The 24,292-nt window shown below is 37.1% G+C and overlaps 1 protein-coding gene across 4 annotated transcripts in view; it reads left to right on the forward strand.

The window, feature by feature from the left end:
- PRKD1 (protein kinase D1) overlaps positions 1–24,292 on the forward strand; it is a 461,286-nt gene that overhangs the window by 343,412 nt on the left and 93,582 nt on the right. For all 4 annotated transcript variants that reach the window (XM_023731503.1, XM_004376539.1, XM_023731504.1 and 1 more), the window contains 2 exons: positions 15,590–15,721; positions 17,279–17,439. In XM_023731503.1, coding sequence (XP_023587271.1) covers positions 15,590–15,721; positions 17,279–17,439 — 293 coding nt within the window. The remainder of the gene's footprint in view (positions 1–15,589; positions 15,722–17,278; positions 17,440–24,292) is intronic.

The following is a 24,292-nucleotide window of genomic DNA, read 5'->3' on the forward strand; positions in this document are numbered from 1 at the left end:
TGTGCATCTATTGCTATAAATTGTCCTCTGAGGACTGCTTTTGCTGTGTCCCAAAGGTTTATGATGTGTTTTCATTCTCATATGATTCTAGGAATTTTTTTATTCCATCTGTGATTTTTTCAATTACCCCATGTTTTGTAAGCAGTGTGTTATTTAGTTTCCATGTAATTGATTTTTTTTCCTTTCTCTTTCTGTTGTTAACTTCTACCTTGATGGCACTGTGGTCAGAGAAGATACTTTGTATTATCTCACTGTTTTGGAACTTGTTGAAGATTACTGTGTGGCCTAAGATGTGGTCTATTCTGGAGAATGTTCCATGTGCATTGGGAAAGAATGTGTACTTTGCAGCTGTTGGATGGAGTGTTCTATATATGTCTATGAGGTCAAGTTGGCTGATTGTGCCCTTTAGATCTTCTGTATCTTTGTTGAGTTTCTTTTTAGATGTTCTGTCCTTTGTTAAGAGTGATGTGTTGAAGTCTCCTACTATTATTGTGGAACTGTCAGTTTCCCTTTTCAGTACTGTTAAGAGTTTTTTTTATGTATTTTGGAGCCCTGTCATTGGATGCATAGATTTTTATTACGGTTGTGTCTTCATGATGGATCATCCCATTAATCATGTTGTAGTGTCCTTCTTTGTATTTTATGGTGGATTTTGTTTTAAAGTCTTTCATCTCAGATTACTATTGCTACTTTTGCTCTTTTTTGGTAGTTGTTAGCTTGATATATTTTTTCCCAACCTTTGATTTTTAATAAATTCACATCCTTGTTTCTAAGATGTGTCTCTTGTAGACAGCGTATTGATGGAACTTGTGTTTTTTATCCCTTCTGTCACTCTCTGTCTCTTTATGGATGCATTGAAGTCATTTACATTCAGTATAATTATTGATAGATGTGAGTTTATTGCTGTCATTTTGTAATGCTTTTTTTGTGGTGCTGATGTTTTCTTTGTTCCTCTTACTCTCCTGTGCTGAATTCCTTTTGTTCGTGGATTTTGTTTTTGAAAGTTTTGTTTTTACTGAGACTTTATGTTTTTCCTCTTTATTTTTATGAGTAGGTTTGTTAACTTTCTTTGTGGTTACCGTGAAATTTACGCTTATCTTTCTAAGTTTGAAGCATCTATTATCACTTGGTATCGCCTTGTCTTCCTCTCCATTAGAAGGTTCTATTCCTACACCGTTTATTCCCTCTTTTATTGTTCTGATGTTGTTGACATTTACAGATTAACTGCTCTGACTCCCTGTTGTATTTCTTTTGGTTTTGTATAGTCCTTGAAGTCCATTTCCTAGATTAGTATCTGGCTGGTATGATCCTGTGTCCTAGATTCAGCCTGTAAGCTGAAGTTGTTTATTGTCAGATTAAAGGAGTACTTTTAGTAATTCTTGTAAGTTTGGTTTCGTTTTTACATATTCCCTTAATTTCTGTTTATCTGGAAATGTCCTCATTTCACCATCATATTTGAACGGAAGTTTTGCGGGATGTATTATTCTTGGCTGGCAGTTTTTTCTTTCAAGGTGTTTTATATATGTCATCCCATTGCCTTCTTGCCTGCATGGTTTCTGCCAAGTAATCTGAGCTTAGTCTTACTGTTTCTCCTCTGTATGTGACTTCTTGGTTTTCACGAGCTGCTCTCAGGATTCTTTGTTTGTCTTTGGTTTTGGCGAGTGTGATTATTATATGCCTTGGTGATTTTCTTTTGGGGTCTATCCTATATGGGGTTCGTTGAGCTTCTTGAATGGCCAGATTTCCATCTTTCATGATGATATTGGGGAAGTTTTCTGTTGGCAGTTTTTTCAATGATCATCTCTGTGTTTCTGTTTTCTCCCCTTTCTGGAACTCTGATCACTCGCAGATTTTTGCTTTTGATTGTATCCCACATAATTCTCAGGGTCTCTTCATTTTTCTTTGTTCTTTTTTCTGAGTTTTTCTCGAACAAATATGTATCCAAGTGTTTGTCTTCAATTCCACTGATCCTGTCTTCACCATTTACAATCTGTTCATCAGCCCCTCCATTTCTGAAATATTGTTTATCTTTTGGATTTTAATTGTTGTTTTTGTATAATTTCTAGTTGTGAATTTATTTTGGCATTTTGTTCCTGCATGATTTTCCTGAATTCTTCCATTTTTTTGTGTGTATTTTCCATGAATTTGTCTGCCTTTTCCATAAATTTGTTTATTTTTTCATCATTTTTGTTTGCTTTTTGCTTCAACTCTTGGATAATTCTGAGTATTAGAAATTTGAATTCCCTATCAGGTAGTTCTAGTGCCTTTTCTTCTACTGGAAGGTCATCTGTTGTTTTATTTTGGATGCCTACTGGAACTATCCTGTCCTGTTTTTGTTTTGATATTGTCTGCTGTCTTCGGGACATTCAGTAGTTATTTTCTCATTTATTGATTGTATATTTGTTTCGTCCTCTTTTTTTTGAATTTGGGTATGTCTGAGCAGGCAGGCTGTGTGTTGTTTGTTGTTTGCTTGTCTGTGGGCATGATACTTCACGCCTCCTTCTCCAATTGGCAGTGTCAGTTGCTGAGATATGGTACAGTGGGACAGGTCTATCTGAAGAGGAGTTGCTGTGATGGGTTGTTTGTGGCACTTACTACAGCCACCAGGGCGGGTCGGTAATCAGTGCAGGGCAGGTTCCAGTAGGCCATGCCTGTGCTGCATCGTGGTGTGATGTTAAGCGCACAGTGCAGTTAGGCAGGATGGAGGGGGTAGACTGTGATGTGTGGAGCTAATATGGATATGGGAGAGAGGAGAGAGGAACAGGAGCCAAACACATACAAAGAAAAAAGAGTGCTAGGGAGCTTGCAGCTTGCCGTTGGAGTGGAGAGATGAGAGACTGTGAAATGGAGAAAAATAAAAAGGGGAAGAAGAGAAAAAAGAAAAGAATTAATAAATGAAAATTAGAAAGGGAAAAGCAGAGCTCCCAGGGATCCCATTGTTACGGCTACGAGGTTTGGGGAAGTTGTTCCCAGGTGTTGAAGTACAGCCTGTCTAGAAGGCGTAGAGGTGTCACTCAGCGCCAGAATATTCAGGGGACAGAAAGAGAAGGAAGGTATACAGAGACGAGAAACTGAGTTATGAAGAAAGACAAAAAGGGAAAAAGAGGGAAAAGAAAACAAAATAAATTAAAAATAAAAGAACAAGAAAACAGAAAAAAAAAACCCACTGTAAAGAAATGTTCTCACAGATCCCTCTGCACGTTTGCGCAAGCTGAGGGGGTCAGTCCCAAGCTGCGGAGTACTGTCCGGCCAGAATAGGCTCCCAACTTGTGAAAAGAAAAAGAAAACAAATAATCAATTCAAAACAAACAAACAAAAAAAAGCCCTGGGATCCCACCAGCGTGGCAGCGCTTACTGGGAAGCAGTTCCACACTCGAGCAGAGCTCCATAGCCCCTCAGGAAGAAGGAATGATTGTGCATGGAGCCAGGTATTTGAGCGAAAGGAGGGGGAGGTGGTGAGAGGTAAGGAAGAAATCAAAAGAAGCAGAAAAAAACAATACCCACAGCGAACAAATGGCACTCAGGGAGTCGGCCAGTGCCGGTGGGTGGAATCCAAGCAGCCGATGCTTCCCGGCCAAGAGACTCTGGGCTGCAGGAAGCAGAGGTGGCCGAGTTGGGGGGTGAAGAATGGTGGGGGGTGGGAAAGCGTATATCGCAGGTTACCGGTTGTTCTGTCTCCTGCTGGAAGCTTCGTGAAGCTGCTTTCTTGTACCCCCTATTTGCTGGTCTCTGATAGGAGTCCAAGATGGCAGATCCGTGTTGCATTAGCTGATAGGGGACCTCTGCATGTATGTCTCCTGGCTGTCTATTCTCTGTCAGTTTCTTATTCCATTTGGTGCTTGGCTGAGTTCTTTATCTCTTCATTTGATGCTTAGGGTTTCAGGATTGCTGTTTTCTCTGTTTGGCTTAGTTTTTCGGATCTTTGCTGCGGAGGGACGGCATGGTGCTTCTGCCTAGAGTGCCATGTTGCCGAAAGTCATCTAATTTATCACTTTTTAACAATGGTATCATATCTAACACTTTTGATATTGTATCTAACAAATCCTTGCTATTAGTATAAATTTACATATGTTTTTGTTTTTGTGTGCCATCAAGTCAATTCTGACATATATATTTGAAAATGTCTACCATATGCCAAATGCTATACTATGCTTTTTAAATGTCCTTTCATTTAAATAATTCTCACAATTATTTGTTGAGTCATGTAAAATTATACCCATTTCAAAGATAAGGAAAATAAGTTACAAAAGGATCCTACAGCTAAGTGGTCTGTAGAAACAGCATGAAGTCATGTTGTCTGACTGTTATTCATATGCTGTCCAGTGGTATAAAAGGAAAATTTTTTTCAACAATAAAGTTATGATGTTATGAATGAGCTGTACAAATATACACAATTCTCTACACCTTCATCTCCCATTATTGAGTCCTGATGCTCTGAGAATTTCTGCTCTAGATCCCTAAAAACCCAAAAAAACAAATCCGTTGCTGTTGAGTTGATTCTGACTCATAGCAACCCTATAGAGCAGACTAGATCTGCCCCATAGGGTTTCCAGGAAGTGGCTTTGAACTGCCAACTTTTTTGTTAGCAGCCGAGCTCTTAACCACTGTGCCACCAGGGCTCCTCTACATCCCTACTGCCCTCAAACTCTCAGCCCTGATGTCCCAGTGAATGGATTCAACTGGTGAATGGATAAACAAACTGTGGTCCATCCATACAGAGGAATGCTACTTGACAATAAAAGTGAATGAACTACTGAAGCACACAATATGAATCTCAAAAAAGAAACTCAATTCAAAAGTATGTATTTAAATGACATTTTAGAAACAGTTCAGAAAATAGATAAGTGGTTGTCAGGGTAGGGGGTGGGCAAGAGGTTGTCTACAAAGGGGCACAGGGGAATTCTGGGGAGTAATAAAATTGTTTTGTATCTCAGTTGTGGTGTTGGTTACATGACCGTATGTGTTTGTTAAAACTCAAACTGTACACTGAAAAGGTTTTACTTTATAAGTAAATTATATCTCACTAAGACCTAACTAAAAAGCATAAACTCAGATTTTCAATTTATAAAGCTCTTTTATTCTGATGGAGCCCAGGTGGCACAATGGTTAAGAGCTTGACTGCTAACCAGGAGGTTGGTAGTTTGAATCCACCAGCTGCTCCTTGGAAACCCTATGGGGCAGTTCTACTCTGTCCTGTGGAGTAGCTGAGTTGGAATCAATTCGACCACAACTGGTTTGGTTTTTTTGGGTTTTTATTCTCATGAATCTGAGTGAACTGTCTTAATCGTCAGCTTCATACTTTAAAAGGAATACCATACCGTGAATAACTTCAGCAGCAAGTATCCTTCTCTCAGTGACTGAGCTGCAGCCAGACAGCCCCTGCACACAGCAGGTGCCCAGTCAGCAGGCGTGGAATTGAATTCAGCTGTCATTGAACTGTTGCTTCTTCTGGAGTGGGAATACCCAGCAGATTTCACAGCTTTTAAGAGTTTTGTTGTTCATGAATCAAAAGTAAGCATCTGTTTTTATGAAAAGTTCAGTGACACTTAAAGAAACTTGAAACAAAGCGTATAGGACCTGGACTGGTGTCTCTACATGCAAATGTATTTGACAACAGTGATGCTATTTGTCATGAGAAACTCAGCTGCCTATCGAAACGTTTCAGTCTAATACTGTATCTAGCCTTTGTCTACTGGCCTTTTGTGAGTAGTCTAAAGGGAAATTTGTAAACTGGTGTTCCTCATGTAAATTAGGTCATTATCCTCTTAAAGGTGTAAAATCTCCTGTATGCAATGGAGCTTTCTAAGTAACAGACTTGACCTTTCCTCCAATCTATTCACAGGTGCCTGCAGAGCCTGCACTCATTAGCTAGAATTTGACTCCATGACATTTTTACTTAATTTTCTTTTTCCTCTATGTTGGACACATGGGGCAACCATTTATGTTCTTTCTTGACCTGAGATGCTCTCTCATCTCTTTCCAGCTGTGACATTTGTCATTCAGTCACATCAGGATATGGTGACCCCTCTTTCCCTACTGCAATTCCCAACTGTTAATTGATTCATTTTAGAGACAGAACTAGACACAGCCTTATGGACCTAACTCCATTTAGTTAGTGTTAAGCAGAATAGTGGATAGAAAAGCAATTTCTTCCAGAGTGAAACGTATTCCTTATGAGGTAGTAGAAGGAACAAATAATAATAGTTTTTAAAGCCCTTAGTTTCAAAGTGTTTTAGATTGGCAATAGACTTAAAAGTGGAATTAGCATTATTAGTAGTAGTACTAGTGTTGGTGATGATGACAATAATAATGATGATTGTAAATTATATTAATAATGACTTGGATTCAAATTCAGGAATTTCTGACCACAAAACCCATGGTCTTTTATGCTAAGAACCTTGTGTAGTAACTGCTACCAGTGTGCCAAAGACTATGCTAATCATTTTGTGTCCTCACAGCCCAGTGAGGTGAGGTTTTGGGATACTGAGATTCTGAGAAGTGAAGTAAGGAACACAAGGTTATGCATGTGCTATGACCAGGATTAGAACCCAGGTATCTTCTGACACTATGTCCACACTCTTCATCACTACCTATACTGCACTGTCTTTGAGTGATATGGTGTATGTCTGAACAGCATTGCTAGACATTTTTAAAAACGTTACCCAAAGTATGACGCTGATGGTCTTTACTTTTGAACTTGAAATAATATATTTACAGATTATTCCAAAACCAAACTCACTGTTGTTGAGTTAATTCCGACTCATAGCCAGGACAGAGTAGAGCTACTCCATAGGGTTTCCAAGGCTGTAAATCTTTACCAAAGCAGACTGTCACATCTTTCTCCCGCCGAGTGGCTGGTGGGTTCAAACCACTGATCCTTTGGTTAGGAGGCGAACACTTTAACCACTGCACCACCAGGGCGCCTTACAGATTATTAGAGCTTAATAAAATATAGAACTTTAGAATTGTAGGCAAGCAATATGAGTCTTAAAGGCATTGCTTTATTTATTCAACCACAGACGTTACCTGATCACATAATAAGTGCATGTAAACTCAAAGAAGGTGTGATCTCTGTCCTCCAGCAACCTATTATTTCAGGTTGAACAGATAAAGGAGTAAGGGGTAAGTAAGGGCTAACAGTCTAGAGTGATGCATTTCATGATAGAAGTGTGCCCAGGAGGCTATAAGGACAGAGAAAAGGGCTATTTAACTCCATAGGGGTGGTGTGTCATGGAAGGCTTCACAAAGCAGATGACAACTGAGTGGAGTTGTAGGATGGGTAGGAGTTAGCTACATAAGGGATAGTTGCATGCCAGGGCTTCAAACCGGTTTGAACTGGTTCAGTCATGGCTGATGAGGTGAAACTGTAACAGGTCTGAATTTTTTTAATTTCAGTGAACTAGAACAATAACCAGAACAGGAAAAATTACAGGTCGAAGCCCTGGAATAGTATACTCAGAAGAGGCTTAGTGAGCCCTTTCAGGAGCCTGATGTATGAGACTGAATTAGGCAGGACTGTGGAGAGCTACACACATTTGAAGTGGCATGGTTGGCCCCCATCTTTAAGCAGAGCACCTCTGTTTCTGACTTTACTCAAAATCCTGCGGGCAAGAGATTCAGTTGTTTTATACAACGAGGACACCGTCCTTGTTTTCTAAGAGAGATACTGAGTTTCTACTAGAGGTTTGACCTGTAGTTCTTCTCATTCCAGTTATTGCTCCAGCTCACCAAATTTTAAAAGTTTGAGTCTGTTCCAGCTTCTCTTCCTAGGCAGTGACTGAACTGGGAAGAACCAGTTCAAAGCCCTGTTGCGTGCAAAATAGATGGAATGGTTTATTCCAGAGAAGCACGCAGCAGTAATGGCTGGAGAAAAAATGTATTGAAGGGACTGTTCTTGGCCAACTTCTCAGTATGGAGATGGAAGCCATAGAATAATGCCATTTTATAGCTCTCTTTCCTTAGTGTGTAGCTGTTTCACACTAACAGCATCTTTCTGTCAGGAGGCAGTGCTGCTTCTAAAGCAGATGTTCTAGAGCAGCCAATTCAACACCATAGAGCTCTGTTGCCTGGCAGGGAAACAAAGGATCCCTCAGGTGTTAATTGTACTCATGAACAGATCACCAAATGCTCCTTGAGCCAGACTTTAGCCCTGCCACCAAACACCCCTACTGTTCTGCCTCCTGATTCTGGTAAAAATACATATATTATTAAATAATAATAATAAATGATTTCTTTCTCTTTGAGCAAGCAAGAATGAGTATTGTTGTAGTTCAGTTCCGTCGAGCCAGTTCCTACTCATAGTGACCCTGTGTACAACAGAACGAAACACTGCCTGGTGCTGTGCCATCCTCACAATCATTGCGGTGTTTCAGCCCATTGTTGCAACCGTTGTGTCAGTCCATCTCACTGAGGGTCTTCCTCTTTTTTGCTGACCATCGACTTACCAAGCATGATGTCCTTCTCAAAGGGTTGGTCCCTCCTGATAACATGTCCAAAGTAAGTGAGACAAAGTCACTTTTAAGTAGCATTTTGGCTGTACTTCCCCCAAGACATATTTGTTCATTCTTCTGTTAGTCCATGGTTTATTCAGTATTTTCACCAATGAATACGTCAGTTTTTCTTTGGTTTTCCCTTTTCATTTTCCAGCTTTTGCATGCATATGAGGTGATTGAAAATTGCATGGCTTAGGTCAGGCATACCTTAGTTATCAAAGTGACAGCTTTGCTTTTTTAAGATTTTAAAGATGTCTTTTGCAGAAGATTTGCCCAGTGCAATACTTTGTTTGATTTCTTGACTGCTGCTTCCATGGGTGTTGATTGTTGATCAAAGTAAAATGAAATCCTTGCCAACTTCAGTATTTTCTCCATTTATGATGATGTTGCTTAATGGTCCAGATGTGAGGATTTTTGTTTTCTTTATGTTGAGGTGAAATCATACTGAAGGCTGTAGTCTTTGATCTTCATCAGTAAGTGCTTCAAGCCCTCTTCACTATAGGTAAGCAAGACTGTGTCATCTGCATATCACAAAGAGTCTTCCTCCAATCCTGATGCCCTGTTCTTCTTCATATAGTCCAGCTTCTTGGATTATTTTCTCAGCATAAAGGTTGAATAAGTATAGTGAAAGGATACACCCTGAAACACATCTTTTCTGATTTTAAAGCGTGCAGTACCCCCTTGTTTTGCTAGCTTTCCTGATTTTGATAATAGGACATGGACCTTGTCACCTGCATTCCTGGTAGCTAACAATGCATGAGGCTCTCTCCTTGTATGTTAGTAATTATGTTTTATGTACCTGAAAGTATTAAACATTAATTCACTTTCTGGGGACGAGAATGTATAATTATTGTAAATAAACGTATTTGTAACTGTGCAAAATAACAGTGACTACTATATGTCTCTTTGCCCAGTTAAGCAGTAGTCCCTGCTACATGATAATGCTAATGAGTCTTCTCTATTTTTATTTTTTCCATCACTTTGAAGCTTTATGAACTCTTCTTATTTTCTAGAGTCATGTTCCCTCCAGAGATTTGATAAGCATTCAATTCTGTTTCCTTCTGTTTTCTATGGTTTGCTATTTTTATTTAACTTTTCACTTATCAATTCATTACTTTAATATAAGATAAATGTATTTTTCCCCAATAAGTAATTGTTACTAATTGTTAACACTTGTTAAATAGTGGTTCCCTTTCATTGATTTATGTCTCTTATATCAAATTTTAAGTTCTTACTTAGGGTGGATTTCTGGGTTATCAATTCTGTTGATCTCTTTTTTATTTATCATATACAACATCCGCATATTTTAAAATATTATAATTTTATAGAACATTTTCATATCAAGTAGGGCTAATTTTCGTTATCACTCTGCTTTTAAAGCTTTTGTATTCTTGTCAGAATTTTCTTGTAAAACGATTGTAGAATACTTTCACTAAACCCAAGAAGATTCTGTTAGAATATTGAGGGTGATGTTTACTTTTTGTGGGGAGGTGGAGTAGGGTGGTTGATGTTAAGATTAAAGTAAAATTTTGAGCCCACACGTATAACTCATCTGGGCTTACTAAAAATAATTAAAGTCCTTAAAATAGACAAATATAATCTTCATTCATCCAACGTAGACTTCAATTCCTTCTTGAGTGTGTTTGTTCTTCTTATTTTTCCCTGTTAGTTTGAAGATGATCCACTTTTCTGGTAAAAATAGAAACAAAATTACAATTGAATAGTTCAGCTTTTCCTATTTTGTCTGTTAGCATTATTTTTCCCCCATGGCTCAGGCCTATCTCTGCCTCATTCTTTCTACATGAAACACAGCCAAAAGGCCTTTTGTTCTGGCTTAGATTTTTTAAAAGCTTCAGCTTTTTCCTTCTTTTAGCCTTCCTGGGATGGTTTCTCTAGCTGGAGCCCTCGTTATGTCTTTGATACGTTCTCTTTCCAGAAGAGTTTATCAGAGAGAGCCTTGTGCAGTCAACGTCTGTTTACCTAGATACCACCCCCTTTTCTTCCTAATTACGATAGCTTGCTATTGTGTTATCAAAATATGGCTTTTGAGACCCTTTTTATTCCTCTTGGAGCCATGTTTTTTAAGAATCTCTGGCCATGGACTTATAAAATATTTTCCCAGAACTTTCTGGATTGTCTAATGAACATATCTAAATACTTTCTATGTTTTCTCTCTTGGCTGCCATGATCTCTGGGCTGATATAGTCATAGCCTCTCACGCTTCCCACCACTGTACTGATTTTCTTATTAGATGTTAAGTCAGCAATGCAAATACCTTCTATAATTTTCTTCAACAATCGAAAAGATGCTACAGAAAGTGTCTCAACAAGAATTGATTGAATATTCTTGTTGCTAAAAAACTGTAGCATCTACCTAATACTGGATGTTTCCAGGTGTGACAAAAATGTGAAATTTGCAATTAATTTTAAAAATGGCTACATGTAGAGAGAATCTGGTACAAAAGTGGCTTGGAAAGAATGGGACTAGTGGAGAAGCAGAAAGAACTGATCAGCCTCAGGGTATAGGTGGGTGTATATGAAGAGGGGCAGGAAGTAATAGGTGCAGGTTTAATATTCTGAGCACTGTCACACACCTGCTCTACCATAGCATGGGGGTGATCTGTTGTCATACCTCAGTTTCCTGCCTTATGGACAACTGGGAGTCATTCTTGCTGACTGCCCAGTGTATCAAAGATGATAAGTGTCAAGAACCCACAGTAGTTATAAAGATATACGTAGATAATCTTATAAATTGTCTATAATTAAATAAAATCAGACTATATAAAAATGTTCCCTCTTTTCCTTAACCATTCTCTGCTTTTCAAAATATTCTTCATCCATCAAGATCCTTACAGTGACCCCTCCTCAATGAAGTTTTCTATGACAGACTCAAGATGACTTAGTCACCCTTTCTTTTGTGATTACATCCCTATATTTTGTGTTAATGATTATTGATACATCTGTCATCCTCAACAACAGATACCATTTCTTAGTCATCTTTTTGTTTCCAACATATACTGTATTACTTAGTTGTTTGGAGAATTGCTCCATAGGGTTTCCTAGACAGTAGTCTTTGCACGAACAGATCTCCAGGTCTTTTTTTTTCCCATGGAGCCTCTGGTAGGTTTGAACCACCAACCTTTTGGCTAGCAGCCAAGCATTTAACCGTTGTGCCACCAGTGGGCTCTGAATATTTTAATAAATATTTAATAAATAACAGATAGGCTCAGAATATTTTAATAAATGTTTAACAAATACCTTGTAGGGTCTGAATATTTTAATAAATTATGATGTAAATCAACTATATGCTTGAAGGTATTAGGACTGCTTGGCCTACATGAAATGATTAAACAAAGATATGGAAATACTTGCAATATTTGAAGGACCATCTTAGTTTTAAAGGATTGCTTTAGAACTATGACTACTAAATAGAAGTTACAGAGGAGTGTTTGGGGCTCAATATAAAGAACTGTGTAATAATTTGAGATATTCACAAATGGAATAAATAGTTTTATGAGTAGTAATCCTTCCACCAATGGAAGTTTTTATGCAACAAAGGATGTGTGTTATGTGTGTGTACAGATGGATGGATAGAAGTTGTATAGATGTGGTTTCTTATCCATAGAATACCTTAAAACTGGTGAGAGTATGTATTTGTGGTTTGTGTGTGTGTGTGGGGTGGGGTAGGGAGAATCATATCCGGAAGCTATTTTCAACATTCCAGAAGCTAAAGAAAAAACAAATTTGCCCACAGAAAGTTTCATAGCCTTTAAAAACTTCAAAATGCCTTGCTTTGTTCAGACTGGTATCAGTTAAATGTGGCGACACTGCTTATCACATGAGTCCATAGCTCTAATTGGCTGTTAGTTACGCATTACCTTTGATTTTTGTAAAAACATTGTAGTGTTTTAATTGTCAGATAAATACAGTAATTTGAGTCACAGTGGCTAAGAGAGTGTATATGACTCAGGTGTCTGGATTGCCCAAGATGACAAAATGTCTTAGGTAACTCCTTAATTTCTCTGAGGCTGAGTTATCACATCTTTAAAATGGATATAACGATAATATCCATCTCATAGATTTCTTGTGAAAAATTGAGTGAGATGATGAGTACAAGTGTGAAGCATTTCTTATTGTGTCAGGTCCAACTTGCTGTAGCCAGTAAGAGTAAACACCTCTCCAAAATTGCCAAAATTACCAGTAAAAAGAAAAAACTGAAAAACTTGGAAGATCTGACATTATTATATGATGAAAATTATTTTGACCTCCAGAGATGATTTATTTTGCTTCAAGCGCCTCGTTTCTTCTGTACTGGTAACCAAACAGTTTATTCCATTTTGTGCAACAATTTATAATGAACCTTAAAAGAACTACTGATTATCTTAGGGGTTTTTGGCTCAATTACCTGTTTCAAATGCTCAGTGACTAAGGGAAGCCTGTCATTTTCTCCTCTCCTGCACACTGGAGCATAACAATAGACTGTGAATAGAGCAAATCAGGAAAGACACAAATACCAGTATAAGGGGCCCATTGTGTTTAGTTTGTAGCCCTGTCATATGGTTTTAATTTAGGTCAGCTGATGGATTATGACAGAGCGACAGATAGCACATTGTTTTTTCTTGGATTCTCTAGACACTTTAATATTCCTATTCTTATCTGTCCATTTTGATTCCAAAGCTTAAATGAAATGGAATTATGGCTTTCACTTTGTTTTCCTGTGCTAAGTGATTATCTCTGAAGTGCAATTTTGTGATTAGGCGAGACGGCATGCATACACTCAGCTAATGCTGATTTCCCCCAGGGTGTAGAACAGGTAAATTCATAATGAATGGATGTTGTGCTTTGATTTCAAATGGATGTTAAACCTCACCATACTTGGTAGGTTTTATTTTAAAAATGTACTTAATTATTCTAAAATTGACAGGAGAATATTAAAATTGAACTTTAGAAATACGGCATTTAAACTTAAGTCAAGGGTGCTAACTGCTTATGAATGTTAATCCCCATCAAAAAAGTGGAAAAAAGAATAAACTTACCTGACATAAATTGGGGAGGGTTTGGTCACTGAAAATCTTTAGTTTAATTATTTATACTCTTCCTGATTAATTTTTTAAATGTCTGAATGCAGCTGGTATTTGTATTGTCAAGTTCTAGTTTTCCTTATTTTGAAAACTACAGAAGTTATTCAACTAATTACTGTCATAGTATTGTCATAGTTGTTTGGTCTGGGGGGGGGGGGCCTTTTTTTTTTTTTTTTCCAAGATGCTAGGATTTATTGGTTAGCACAGTATTTAACTATTTTTTTGTTTAAAACAATTTGCATATGAGAGACTAATTTTAAAGAAGATTGAGCAGTCTCAAAATTAGGCACAGTTTGACCAAACCACCAAAGTAGATTATTGGTACCCAAACCATACCTTTAAACCGATTTACTTAGAACAAGCATTGACTATAATATTATGAATCTTGAAATGGGAAATATAATGTGCAATTTTCCAAACTTATTTCAATTGAAATCCTTTTTTACAATGAATATTGAAGCTAGTCAGAACTTCATGTAGGAAATGATTAGATGGCTTCATTCTTTTATCAGCTCCTATTTCCCACACTTAAGGCTCTTAGCTTAGTGTCCAGTATATATTAGAGTTCAATAAATTTTACTTCTTCTTATTATTATTTTCATTATCTTTCATAGTTTTCAAATTGAGTGAAATCAAAGCTTTAATAAGTTGACGAGTGGTTTTCAATAATAAAGCACATTAATTTGGAATAAATTACTTTTATTCAAAGTTTGAGGAAAAATCAGTCCATTAAAATTTTTAATTTCCTTTAGGGTCATGGTCTTGTGGGATAATCCAGTCAATTGGCATAATATAGTTCTTAAAGTTTGTGTTTTACCTTCCAGTATGGTGAGTAGTATCTAGGGTTTTAAAAGCTTACGAGTGGCTATCTAAGATACAGCTACTGGCCTCCATTTATCTGGAACAAAAGAGAAAGAAGGAAAGCCAAGAATCAGAAGGAACCAGACTGTAGAACTAATTGTCTCCATGAACTACTGCCTCCTATACCTTGAGACCAAAAGAACAAGATGGTGCTCAGCTGCCACTACCAAAAGTTCTGATTAGGGACACAATAGATAGAGCTTGATAGAAAGGGAGAAAAATGTGGAACAGACCTTCAAATTCTCAAAGAGTCCAGACTTACTGGGTCTATTAAGGCTGGAGGAGTCCCCAAGACTATGGTCCTGAGTTACGCTTTAAACCTTGACTCAAAACTATCCCCTGAAGTAACCTTTAAACCAAGTAACAGTTTAATTCAAAAAGTAAATGCCCTTGTGTATTACACTCTCTTAAGCAATGATCTATAAAAGACCAAATGAACAACAGCTATTCTAAAGTATAGATGAGAAGGTTGGAGGTCAGGACGTTTAAGTCAACAGAGTGAAACAACTAGAACAGAATTAATGAGAATGTTGACACAGTGTGAAGAATGCAACAAATGCCACTGATCATTATGTTTAGAAACTGTTGAATGGGAGCAGGTTTTGCTATGTATATTTTTACCAAAAATAAAATATTTAAAAAAATAATAATAAAATTTTTAATCTGTTAAATGGTTTAGTTATATATTCTTTGAACCATCAGTATTCTTCCTGGTCGATGTGATTCACTCTCCTGAATGCTATTTTATCACTCACCCTGGAAGATGCCATGGCCTCAAAGCTGTCCTCATAACTTTGGACACCTATCTAGCTGAGATGAGTTGCTTACATTTGCAACATTTACTCTGTCACACTTTGCATACCTTGGTTATAAGTTAAACATGTAATAAGTACATTCAATGAGTGATTTGATATCTCAAGGCACCCCCTGGAGGGGGGAATAATGTGTGTTCCTCGCATCATGGGAATATTGGATGTAACTTTCTGGGCAGAGTTAGGGAAGCTAAGAAGCAACACTGATATGGTGAAGAGAACACTGGATTGGGGGCCAAAACACCTGTAGATAATAGTCCTAAAATTGGACCCTGCTTGCATATTAATTATTTACAAATCAGCATATCCATTCAATTTATTTTTCAACATTACAATTTTTACAGCTTCCGCCACCTTTGAAGACTTTCAGATTCGTCCCCACGCTCTCTTTGTTCATTCGTACAGAGCTCCAGCTTTCTGTGATCACTGTGGAGAAATGCTGTGGGGGCTGGTACGTCAAGGCCTTAAATGCGAAGGTAAATTATATTCTTCCCTAACCAAGTCTAAGGCATGCTTGAGTTATCTGCTTTTATTGTGCCCTCTGTGACAGTGTCCTCTTTCCCTCAAAAGTGACTTCCAGGCATTTGTTTGGTGCATGGATTCTGTTCTGTTCATTTCTTAAACTTTCCTGTCTTCAGCAGATAAACTCGTAATGAATGGATGTTGTGCTTTGATCTACGAACCCCAATCTGCATATCTTTTCCATGTTTCTCCCCTATATCATCATGTTGATTATTTTGGCAACAGACTGAAAATAAAATTTGCATCTTAAGTATGCCAGAACTTGAAATGGTTGGCATTCAATAAATGTTTGTTGAAATGAACCGAGATTCAGGAGGTTAACCAAACCATCCAAAGTCACACGGCTATTAAGTGCAAGACTGGAATTTGTTACCTGTGTTTCTACACCAGTGCCATATTTTATCATCCCCACTGCACAACTCAAGTTGTTAGAATGCCATAATATAGTTTTCAAAACTATATCCAAGTGATACCCATCTTTGGTTTAGGGGGAGAAAGCTATTTGAACTCAGGCAATATGACCAAGCATTGACAACATGACCTATAAATAAGCTAACACAATTTTTGAATTTCTGTCTTTGTGAGGAGAGAAGTGAAGAGTCAGTGATCTAGAAGAAACTGCCTAAAGCGTAGTGTTAGGAAAGTTTGTCTCTCCTGCTGTGTGACACATAGGGAAACTAATGGGGGAACTAGGAATAGTAGAAATAGTAAAAGAAAAATGGTGTTTCCCTAACTTGAAAATATGCTTCCAGTTATTGATAGAGGAGCTGCAGTGGTTAAGCATTCAGCTGCTAACCAAAAGTCAGCAATTTGAACCTACCAGCTGCTTCTTGGGAGAAAGATGTGGCAGTCTGCTTTTGTAAAGATTTGTAGTCTTGGAAACCTTACAGAGCAGTTCTTCTCTGTCCTCTGGGGTCACTATGAGTCGAAATCAACTCGACAGCGGTGGGTTATCATACCAAAACCAGCATGTGAGGTATTTTAAATATTTTCTTAATAATTCTGCCGAGTAGTTATTATCATCCCCATTTTCCAGACAAGGAAATTGAGGTGAAGCCATTTGTCCAAAGTCATGAAGACAGCAAGTTGTTAAGCCAGAATTCAAATCAGTGGAGCCCAAAGGTTGTGATAGATTGTGAATAATTTTCCCTGTGTGTGTCCACTCACATTAGAACTTGTAGCAGCTAAAAATAGCTCAGATAATCTATTTGGAGTTTTGTTGCTAGATCCCTCAAAGCCCAAGTCTCTTATATCACAGAACGTTAAAAAAAAAAAAAAGATAACTAGGGTCATTGCTGAGCTAGCTCATCCAACAAAATCAGAATTCCAAACTCAGCTCATATATAAATTGGGGTAAAAAAATGATAAAGAGCTCAAGAGAAAATTTGAATTTCTACATAGCCTTAAGAAAACTGGAAGTAGTCTATTTTTTAATCTGTAATTGACAACTAACAGTGGAATAACCTTTAGCTTATGGTTGTACCAAAGTCATTTTTATTTTCTCTTTGCAGGATGTGGTCTGAATTACCATAAGAGATGTGCATTTAAAATCCCCAACAATTGTAGTGGCGTGAGGCGAAGACGGCTTTCAAATGTTTCCCTCACCGGGCTCAGCACTGTCCGCCCAGTGTCTGCTGAGCTCTCCACCAGTGCCCCCGATGAACCCCTTCTGGTATGGCCTCCAGTTTATGCATTTGCCCATGTACATGAGAGATCTGTGGGAAGATATGATAACAGTGTCAATCCAAGACGATGTGCTGGGAGGGAGGATACAGCCAGAGTGTTAATAGATGTGTTTCTTCAGGGCTTGTGCTGGAGATTGGTCGGTGCTTCATCAAATATCCAACAGCTTTAAAGTTTGCTTTTATCTCCCAGCCTACTGAAATTATAAAATATGTAAGGAATCATCATGGTCACAGGGCCAGAGCAGCACAAAATAATGTGTTAATGTTGCAAAACATAGTTTGTCAAAATTTGGAAGCCAGTGATTAAAAGATGTTCTTATTTGAAGACTATTAGAGTAATTAGTGGTATAACTGAATATTTATTCCAGAGAAAATGTGCAATTTGTTCTTATGACACTATGAAAGTTGTTTATCGCTTGGTGCTGCTTGCATATATGCAGGTATATTGGCAGAATGACAGGTGGTTGACAAATTCTGTGAGATAAATAGCACTTAAAATTTTAAATGTTTCCATTAGTTCTAAAATACATATCTTATGGTTCAAATATTCTTTAAGAAATTTAAATTTGGATTTTCTGAACATTCAAAGCAAAACAAGAATTGTAGAAATTATGTGAATTATTTAAAATAAAGACATTCTGAAATTGCTTAATGGTTTGAGGCTGAGGCTAGAAAATTCCTACGTTTACAACTCCCTCCAGCTCCCCTACACCCCCCACCCACCAATAGATAGTCCAAGGACTATTCATAATCTAGCTATTGGAAAGATCAATTAAAGAGAAAAAAATAAAAGATTATTAAAACACTCAGGTTAAATAAATACCTCTTGGAGTGGAGAAAGACAATGAATTTTGAAGACATCTCTAAAAGGTTGAATTAATTACTTCATTGTTTGGAAAATATTTTATTGTGATTCTTATATCACCTAAATTTGTTACAGTATAAGCCAGACATATAACCCAAATGATTGCTCATTTTGATAAACAGGAAAATTCCATATACAGTTTTTCCAGGGCTTTCTTTTGGGGCTTTCTTGTGTTTTCAATCCTTCATTAAGTGAACTTATAGAGGAAAGGTAAGTAATAAATCCACCAGTAAGTAGAAGAATATATCATATTTTTGTAACTATTCAGGATGCATGTGTGTGATTTTACATATATCTGTATGTATGTTTTTATATATATATATATGTATATATGAGTTATTCCATCAGTTTGTATTAATTGGAATTAGTGATATTCTTACTTAAAGGTACTAAAATAAAAATATATCGATTTTTAAAATAATTCTCATGTCATCTTCCCACCCATTTAGTCCTTAACTGAGTTAGAATTTTTATAAGTAGTGATTTTAGAAGTTAGAGCAGTTACTCTTGTGTCTTAAGTATAGTCACTGAGTGTCATACTGTTTAAAAGACAAACATTAAAAAACAAATTTAAGAAAGAGTTACAAATTAATTGTGTCTTATTTTCATTTTGTATTGGGAAAAGATTTTTTTTCATTGTTTAATACTACATAAGAAATCTAAAGTTCAAAACTAAAGTGATAGATCATTACAATCAATAACATATTTAGGTAATTAATGCTAAAAATTACTTGTTTTTAACCTATCTCAGTTTAATATATACATTGTGTGTGTGTATATATAAAACATATATATGTATAACATCATACATATATGATTTAGGTTTTATAAGTATAAATTCAATTTTATACATAATTAAAAAATCATATGCATGCCTATATGTGTATACATTTATATAAATATTACTTAGGTCATATAAGTATAATCTTTAACACAAATTTTTCTCTTTTCAAACAAATTATTTAATTATTTGACCAAATTATTTATTTGAATTACAAGTTATTTTTACATAAAATATTGAAATTTTATTAGCTCTTTATTGTTTTATTGCTTAATGGAATTTTTTCCATACTAAAATATTTTTAAAATACATTTTTAGAAATCAGACTTTAACCATGTTTGTCAATAATGCTTGTAAAATGGTGATCAGTTGAGATATTTATGAGGTAAGAAAATACTGGGGCCATAAAATCTTTTGAAAAATATTGTTATCATAAGCTTATAACCTTGTGACCCAGAAATTCCACTCCATTGTATAAAATGGTCTTCAGGTAACCTTTAAATGGGAAATGCCCTTGGAAATAATGTTTGTGATAATATGTGACACACTGACTCTCAAAATCATGTTTTACATATATCATCGTCCTTTGTGCCCTCCTGGGGTGACTCCATATTTCTCTCCTTATCCAATTACTGAGAAAGTAGGAAATGGTCTGCCAGAAAAAGAACACACATTTCCTTCTTGCTTTGGGTCATGCCCTAGCTATTTTACATAGCAGCAAAACCACCCTTCTCTACCCAGGTATGCTTAGAGTGCAACAAATATGTCCCTTTTTACTCCTGGGCAAGAAAAGGCCAATAATTATAGTTTAAATGGCATAGCAACTGCCTAGTAAAAGCTGGTAATATGTTTTCAGTAGTAAAACTTTTACATCTTATATCCGATAAAGAGCATTTTGCTTTTCTGAAGGGGATGATGATCTACCTAAGGATGCCATTACTCATTGATGCCACTAGACTGTCCATTCTGCAGGAAAGCCATGATAAGTATATAGGTATTCTCTAAAATATAAGAAGATGATATTTTCTCTTCCGTAGCTTGAGTACCTGTCTTCATTATAAAATCACCAATTTGATTCAGATTAAGGCTTGGTAATTCTATTAGTTTATCCATTTTTAGCACATAAATTGATCCTCAGATTTCTTTAATGCTGCTAAGATAGAAATTTATAACAATGTAGATCATATGGAAGTCGTTTGGCAGTAAACTTTATCTGTTATTCTAACCATAAAATAGTTCATTCTTAAGAAAATCCAACATGTATTCAATTTATGACATGACAGCTTTGTGAGAGTGTATGTCTTTTTGTAAACCATCACCAGTGTTAGAAAGAAACAAAAGAAAAACTCTGTAGGTCTTTAAGTAGGACACACTAATATTATCATTATATGTAAGTATACTTATCAAGATTAATTTCATAAACTTTTAGACAGTTTCTGATAAAGAGCCATTGCTTTTGACAATGGCAGAAGTCAGCATTAGGTGATCCTGTCATTTCTTTCTGCTTTGCTCATCTTCTTGTCTATTTCTAAGTGTTCTCATGGTATTTGGAAAGAGTCAGAGTTAATTGAAACCGTGTCATGAAAGACATAGTCTAAGGCAAAAAGGATAATAGTCTGTTTTAGGACTTCTCCTAACCATGAAGAAGGATCTTGTATCAGATCAACTCTCTTGCCACAGACAACCACAGAAACTGAATAAAATATAACGGAACAAAACAAAACACAATTTGAAGGCATCTGAGAAGAACCAAGGCTATCAGGACTTAAGGTTCAATATCCTAGCAAAAAGAAAGCCGCAGAGAGGTCAATGCAAAGGGCAGCCCCCAACAACAAAGAATTATTGAGACCAAAATGTTCTTAGTGCCAAGGTTGAAACCCCTGATGTAGAAAAAAGCCGGGGGAATTCTGGGTTTATTAAAAAGCCACAATTAATAAGATAATGTGATATTATGTAAGTACAAAAAAATAACCCAATGGTATAAAATAGAGAATCTAGAAACATACTTGCACATACAGGCCAACTGTTTTATGACAAGTGTAGCACTGCATGAGCAAAGGATAGTCTTTTCAATAAATATGGCTGGGACCAATTAGATATCCATATGGAAAATATGAAATATATGTGTGTGTGTGTGTCTGTGTGTGTATATATATATATATATATATCTCCATGTGGAAAATACATAAAATCAATTCTAGGTAGGTTGTAAGCTTCTAGGACATAACCTAGAAGAATACCTATAAGAACTCAGGATAGAAAAGGGTTTTTTACACAGAACTCAAATCACTGATGACAAAGGAAAAAGATTGATAAAATGGAGCATTGTTAAAATTAAGAAATTATTTTCATCAAAATTTAACATGAAGAGGATGGAAAAGCAAGACACAGAGTAGGAGAAGATATTTTCAAAACATATATCCTATAAAAGACTCATATCTAGAATGTATAAAGAACATCTACAGATATGTTGGAAGACAAACAGCTTCATTTCAAATATAGGCAAAATACTTGAACAGAACTTTACAAAAGACAGCCAATTAACATGAAAATGTGCTCAATACCACTAATTATCAAGGAACTTAAAGTTAAATCTACAATGAGATATCTCTACACCACAGTGTTTAATGTGGGGTGGGGAGGACTGAAATAACAAGTATTGGTGAACATACAGAGCAACTGGAACTTCCGTATACTGCTGCTGGGACTGTACATTGGTTCAACGTTTGGAAAACTGTTTGGCAGTTACCTTCTAAAGCTGAACATATGGATATCATGTGACCCAGACTTTTCACGCCAAGTTATATAGCCAACAGAAATGTATACATACACATAGAAAGTTATGTACAAGCATATTGTTAACATCCTTATTTATAATAGATAAAAACTGGAAACAAATTGTGGTGTATTCATACAATAGAATAGCATTAAAAAAAAAAAAAAGAAAGCAGACTTTCGGCAACATGGTGCTCTAGGCAGAAGCACCACACCATTCCTCCACAGTAAAGATCTGAAAAACTAAGCCAAACAGAGAAAACAGCAGTCCCAAAACCCTGAGCATCAAATAAAGAGATAAAAAACTCAGTCAAGCACCAAATGGAATATGAAACTGACTGAGAACAGAGAGCGAGGAAACATACATGCAGAAGTCCCCTATCAGCTAACGCAGCACGGATCTGCCATCTTGGACTCCTGTCAGAGATCAGTGAACAAGGGATACGAGAAGGCACCTTCATGGAGCTTCCAGCAGGAGACAGAATAACTGGTAACCAATGATATACACTTTCCCACCCCCTACCCTTCTTCACCCCAACTCAGCGTCCTCAGCTTCTGCGGCCACAGTCTCTTGGCCGGGAATCACCGGCTGCTTGGATTCCACCCACCGGCACTGGCCGACTCCCTAAGTGCCGTTTGTTTGCTGCTGGTGTTGCTTTTTTCCGCTTCTTTTAATTTCTTCCTTACCACCTCCCCTCCTTTCAGTCAAATACCTGGCTCTGCACGCCATCTTTGCTTCTTCCTGAAAGGCTGTGAAACTCTGCTTGAATGTGAAACTGCTTCCTGGTCCGTGCTGCCACACTGCTGGGATCCCGGGGCTTTTGTTTGTTTGTTTGGAATTGTTTATTTGTTTTCTTTTTGTTTTCTCAAATTGGAAGCCCGTTCTAGCTGGGCAGTGCTGCACGGCTTGGGACCTATGCCCTCATATTGCACAGATGCGCAGAGGGATCCCTGAAGGTATTTCTTTTTTGGTGAGTTTTTTTTTTTTCTGTTTTTTGGGGGATTTTTCTTTTTCTTTTTTTTAAATTTGTTTCCTTTTCCCTTTTGTCTTTCTTCATTACTCAGTTTCTCGTCTCTGCCCTCCTTCTCTTCCTGTCCCCTGAATACCTGATGCTGAGTGACACCTCTGTGCCTTCTAGCCAGGCTGTACTTCGACACCTGGGAACAACTTCCCCAGACCTCATAGCTGCACCAGTGGGATCCCTGGGAGCTTTGCTTTTCTATTTTCTTTCTAATTTTTATTTATTCATTCTTTTCTTTTTTTTCCTTCTTCTTCCCCTTTTTGTTTTTCTCCATTTCATAGTCTCTCATCTCTCCACTCCAACGACAAGGTCACCTAGCACTCTTTTTCTTTGTTTGTATGTTTTTGGCTCCTGTTCCTCTCTCTTCTTTCCCATACCCATCTTAGCACCACACATCAAAATCTCCCCACTCCATCCTGCCTACTTGCACCATGCACTTAGCATCACACCACCAGGCAGCACAGGCACGGCATGCCAGAACCTGCCCTGCACTGATTACCGGCCCACCCTGGTGACTGTAGTGCCACAAACAACCCATCCCAGCAACTCCTCTTCAGATAGAGCTGCCCTGCTGTACCATATCTGAGCTACTGACCCTAGCAATTGAAGAAGGAGGTGAAAAGTATCATGCCCACAAACGAGCAAACAATAAAGAACACACAGCCTGCCAGCTCAGACATAGCCAAATTAAAAAAAAAGGATGAAACAAACAAATCTACAATCAATGAAGAGAAAAATAGCTAGTGAATGCCCAGAAGACAGCAGACAATATCAAAACATTTACAAAAACAGGATAGGATGGTTCCAGTAGGCATCCAAAATAAAATACCAGATGAATTTCCAGTAGAAGAAAAGGCACTAGAACTACCTGATAGGGAATTCAAATCTCTAATACTCAGAGTTATCCAAGAGTTGAAGCAAAAAGCAGACAAAAATGAGGAAAAAATACACAAATTCCTGGAAAGAGCAGACAAATTCATGGAAAATACACACAAAAAAATGGAAGAATTCAGGAAAATAATGCAGGAACAAAATGCCAAAATAAATTCACAACTAGAAATTATACAAAAACAATTAAAATCCAAAAGATAAACAAGATTTCAGAAATGGACAGTGTCATAGAAGGGCTGAGGGACAGATTGTAAATGGTGGAAGACAGGATCAGCGGAATTGAAGACAAACACTTGCATACAACTCTGTCTGAGGAAAACTCAGACAAAAGAACGAAGAAAAATGAAGAGATCCTGAGAATTATGTGAGATACAATCAAAAGCAAAAATTTTCAAGTGATCACAGTTCCAGAAGAGGGGGAGAAAACAGAAAACACAGAGACAATCATTGAAAAACTGCTGACAGAAAACTTCCCCAATATCATGAAAGATGAAAAGCTGACCATC

This window comes from Trichechus manatus, unplaced genomic scaffold, assembly GCF_000243295.1.
Source record: "Trichechus manatus latirostris isolate Lorelei unplaced genomic scaffold, TriManLat1.0 scaffold00043, whole genome shotgun sequence".
Taxonomy (NCBI): Eukaryota; Metazoa; Chordata; class Mammalia; order Sirenia; family Trichechidae; genus Trichechus; species Trichechus manatus.